This window comes from Aplysia californica, unplaced genomic scaffold, assembly GCF_000002075.1.
Source record: "Aplysia californica isolate F4 #8 unplaced genomic scaffold, AplCal3.0 scaffold00108, whole genome shotgun sequence".
Taxonomy (NCBI): domain Eukaryota; kingdom Metazoa; phylum Mollusca; class Gastropoda; order Aplysiida; family Aplysiidae; genus Aplysia; species Aplysia californica.
Window position 1 is genome coordinate 331312 of NW_004797378.1, and position 5102 is coordinate 336413.

At 44.1% G+C, this 5102-nt stretch overlaps 1 protein-coding gene across 1 annotated transcript in view; it reads right to left on the minus strand.

Annotated features, from left to right (window-relative positions):
- Window positions 1-152: 152 nt before the first annotated feature.
- The window catches only part of LOC101856879, a gene marked incomplete in the record, with an annotated part of 25957 nt that continues 21007 nt past the window's right edge, over window positions 153-5102 (minus strand). Inside the window, 3 exon segments of the mRNA XM_035969035.1 lie at window positions 153-2832; window positions 3606-3724; window positions 4180-4380. Of these exon segments, the coding sequence (XP_035824928.1) occupies window positions 775-2832; window positions 3606-3724; window positions 4180-4380 (2378 nt within the window).

The following is a 5102-nucleotide window of genomic DNA, read 5'->3' on the forward strand; positions in this document are numbered from 1 at the left end:
CCCCCTAAAAATGTTCACAACCCCTGGTCACACTTATTGGTTTAGATCTGTGTTGAGATTAGAGCAGTAGCCCGACTTAGAGTAGCAGCGGGATATCTGTAAACTTCAGTACAAAGAAAAAACAAACCGAAAAAACCGACACGAAAAACAAGTAATAAAGGCACAGGAATGTGTCATATTTCCAGAACACAAAACATTTCAAGGAAAGTTGCATTTCATCTTCAAGCTTCAGATCAATAAAAGGTACACAGGAGACCATAAGATTTCACATAAAAACTATTTAAAACATTAAAGTCTAAAAAGGAGGATGAGCGAAAGTATCACTGGTTTTGACCAGAAAACAACATGCAAAAACTGTCACTACAGCAACTGTCACTACAGCAACTGTCACTACAGCACACTTTCACATTTTATTTTTAACTTTGTTGAAGAATGTCAGTATTGAAGGCAGAATATTCAGTTACCTGACAGGATAATGGAAATCAAAACTTCCATTTAATTTTACAACAAAGCTATGAATAGGGCGTATATGACAAACAACCCACATCCTCAAAAATAAGACACAGTAACTCCCATCCGAGATTGCAATATGAGAGAAATCGAGGATGAAGAAAGGTTTCAGAATTTTTATAGCATATTATTCATTAAACATGAATTCAGCTGTTCGTCTCTTCATTGTACAGCAAAGTCAGACATTGACCCTTTCATCAAACAGAAATTATAACCCATTCAAACCCTGTACAGCTACAAAGGTAAGGCCCCCAATGGTGTAGTCTAGCATTGCCACTCTCTGTACTGACTGCCCTCTACCGCCCTCTGGCCCTCTGGTAATGTCCGGGGTGACGAATCCATTTCTAAGCACAAATCTGAAATAGATGAAGAATCTGGTCCAGAATTTTTTGGTTCACCATCACCTAAATCGTCTTGATGGGATGAACTTCTATTCCTCATTGGGCTAGGACGTTGAGGAATAGGGGGTGGGCGGCGTGCAGCTCTCGGGTGTCCATGGTCTGTGTCTGGATGAGAACTGTCTCTGTGGACAACCCTGTGATGTGGACGCGGGGGTTTAGTAGAGGGCATCCTTCTGTCCACATGTGTCTCTTCGCGACCAGGCTCAGAGGACAAACTCATCTGCGAGTCATCGTAATAGGTTTGCCTATTATTTGAAGCCGAGTAATGTCTAGAGTAGGATCTCCCATTAGGGCTCTCATCTCTAGAGTGTTCTGACTCTGGAACAGTGGATAAATCAGAATAAGAGAGCCGGTCAGCTGGTACTGCAGAATAAACGTTGGAACCTCTGTGGCTCTGATCCTCTCTGAATGCATCATTGCCACCACCACCACCACCACCGTTGCTACCAACACCTCGCCCAGGTCGTGGATTAGAGTGAGATGCATCAAGCCATGAGTCACCGGGGGTCAAATTTCTCCTCAGGTCAGGATCACGGTCAGAGAATTTGTCCAGATGCTCACGGGGCCTCCCTCTGAAAAGACCTCTACCCTGACCCCTAAGAAGATCGTCTTCTCTGTGCAGGGAGTTGTCTCCAGCCCCAGCATAGCTGAAGCGTTTGTCTTCCTCCCGGACTACAATACCCTCCTTGGGATCTCCAGTAGCCAGATTGGCACAGCTCTGGGACCTTCCATTACTCAAGATATGTCTGGACTGCCGGGAAGCGCCAGCTAATTCTTCTCGCCTTGACTGTTTGCTCCTCTCCGCAGATCTGTCCGGGGCTTGATGTGAGGGGTATCTGTCTCTAGCTCGACCCCAAGAAGCATTGTCTCTGTCTTCTCTATCCCTGTACCTTTTTTCTCCATTCAGATCTCTGCTGCCCCTTTCATCAAACGTACCATTTTCAGAAAGGTCAGCATGTCCCATAGGCCTTTCTAAATCATTAGAAGCTCTGTAGTAATCCCTTTCATTTCTCCTTTCCGTAGAGGTTCCTGTATCATTCGGTTCTCTGCTGTCTCTCTCAAACCTCCTTTCTGAGGGAGTCTCTACAAAATCTGATCCTCTTCTTTCTCTTGCAGGCCCTTCAAAATAATTCTGAGCATTTTGGTGCCTCACATTACTCCTTTCAACAGAATTCTCTATCAGTCCAGCACTTGGTCTATTCTGATGTTCAACATCCTGTATGTCATACAGTTCATTGGACTCTTGTCTGTGCTGCTGATCACAGCCTTCTATAGCATCAGGCTTTCTATGCACATACTTCATGCAATGCTTTGATGCGGAGGGAGAGCCGAGAACAACTTGAACATCTCCACAATCTCTTTCAGGCTTGGCTATGCTGCGTCGATCTCTGGCTTCTGGCGACCCTGTCCGAGGCTCTACTGTGCAGTGACCTGGTGAAGAAGCAGAACTGTCTCGCGGCACGAGAGAATGCCCATTGCCAAGACATGAATCCGACGAAGAGGAGGAGGAGGAGGAGTCCAGACGAGGATGCGTATCCTCTGCATCCTCTGATGAACTAGATGAGGACATGTAGCACTCTGTGTGTACTGCCAGTCTCAGAGACGGGGGAGGAGCCACCTGCTGCTGACCGCCATGGGCCGTTCTCACATTTCTGGCCGAGCCAGGCATAAAGCTGCTCCCTGCCACACTGCTCGCCACTCTGTTGTTGCTGCTGCTGTTGTTGTTGTTGCGGTTGTTATTGTCTGTGATAATAGGCTGGGGGACGGTGTCACTGATAGTGCTAACACTATTGGAGGATGTGAAGGGTACCAAACGACCTTGACGACCTTCCTCAGGGAGGAATGGGGTCACTGGTGATGTCGCCTCTTCGTAAGTTGGTGGTTGGGACATGTCCTGCTCTGTGTGGGACCAAGAGAATGCCTAGAATAAAAAGATAAAGAAAGGAAAAGATAATCTTATTAACTTTAAAAATCCCTGTTGAAACACGTAATTCACAAAGACGGGAACAAAACTCATTAAATAACAGTGTATTAATAACAAATTCAAATAGTAGCAGGCTGTAGATGGTCAGCTGAGAGCAGTTCCCTACTTTTGAGCGTCTTACTTATGATTGCACCAATGTGACCTTTTATCTAAAATATGCTTGGAATTCTAGGCAAACCTGTACTCACTAACCATTAAGTGAACTATAGCCTTATGCTGAGAGAGAAAGAGAGAGAGAGAGAGAGAGAGAGAGAGGGGGAGAGAAAGAGAGAGAGAGGGAGAGAGAGAGGGAGAAGGAGAGGGAGGAGAAGGAGAGGGAGAAGGAGAGGGAGAGAAAGAGGGAAAGTGAGAAAGAGAGGAAAGAGAAAGAGAAGGAGAGAGAGAGTGTGAGAGAGTGAGAGAGGGCAAAGCATAGCAGTGTGTGATGAGTTTGCACGATACAGGCCACATTTTGCCACAAACAATTTAATGGCATGAAATCATGATGCCAAAAAAGGATAAATTGTGGACAGGAGAAGATATGCATACCTACATTATTCTCATTCATTTCGTAACTGAGATAACAAAACGAATAAAAAAATTCAACCAAGTTCTTATAACCAATGCGTTACAAAAAGGATAAACAAAACACAGAAATTTGTCTTCCTTTCAGACTAAGATCTCCACCATGAATAAGCCTCGAGATATAGAGCCTAGCGGTAACAGCTCACCATGTTGAGACATCCAATGGGTGTGTTTTGGATAACCTCTTCATACGACGGTGGATGTTCACTTGAGCTCAAGGTCACATTCATCTGAACATTTTGGTTCCTCCGACGTCTATGTCTTCCTGTTGGGATAATTTAAGAAAATGAACTTTCAATCAAAAAAGGGAAGGGATGTTGGTTTGTCCAGGTGGACAGATGTACATTTACAAAATAACAGCCGTGAAGGGCTGGGAAAAGACAAGACAAACAGACAGAACAAAAGTGGGATGAGAAAGAAGTAGGACCTAGTTTTAGTTAGAGTTTTACAACACTTGCAACACAATAAGGTCATATAAGTGCTGAAGATTACAGGAGTTACAAGAGAGTAACAAACACAAAAAAATAGGAGAGGGAGGAGAGATAAGGACGATATATGTTTGACAGGAAAGAGGGAACAAACCACATCAGAGCACCCGCAAGCCACCCACATGCAGGCCCTACCAGTGGTGCCCTCCAACCATCCATGAGAAAGATGTTGAGGCGGAGGAGGACAACTGCAACAACACGAATAACAACAATGGCAATAAGCAGGCTTTACCTCGACTGTTATTGCCTGCATCCTGGCGTTGTTGACCGTAGGTCTCCGAGCTCATTCGCCGACAGCGACGGACGAAACAGATTATGAGGCACATGATGACTGAGACAGCCAGGAAGACGGAAGTCACCACCGGCACAATCACCCCGACCTTGACTGAGCTGCCGTTGCTACCATCAGAGGTACCTGAGCCAGGGGACTCACCTGGCAGAGTAGAAAGAAAAGAATTAATCGCATGTGAGACAACTGCCTTCAGGGTGTATACAACATATTTAGTCTAATATACACATAGAAATATTGGCGGGACACAGGAATCTTTTCGTTAAGTACAAATTCCTATGTGTCACGACGCGGTGGAATCAGGCACTCGCCACTTTGGAGACAGGTGGAGTTATTGGTATCGTCTGAAATCAGATTTATTTGCCTTGCTCTAATGAAATAAATATCCATTTATCTTGAATAAAACTCAAGATATTTGCGATTGAAGGAAGTGAGGTCCCCAGGTTTCAGTGGTGAAATAAGCGAGAAAATGGCCATCCAAGTGTGGTAACTCCAATAGCTAAAGAGACTTTGAAAACTGAAAAATGACATATTTTGAGCCTTTGTTCAATGTTTTTCTGTAAAAATCAAATGGAAATGGGTATCTTAAGGACACATAAGAGGTTAAGCCAAAAAATAAAAATTCTTTAAAATTTTCCAAGCTGGCGGAATAATGCCTGTTTCTCCAATTTAAATATTTTGAGGAGCGATTGATTTCACCACGCTGCCTCATGTATAAAAGAAAAAATTTGAGACTAGAAATTCTGTTCACTATGAGCATGTTTCATGATCTCTTGCTTAAGTATATTCCAGTTTTTCAAAATTCGTACATTATCAAAGGTTCCTACAACCATATTCTCTTTATCTCAGGGGGGGGGGGGGGGGGA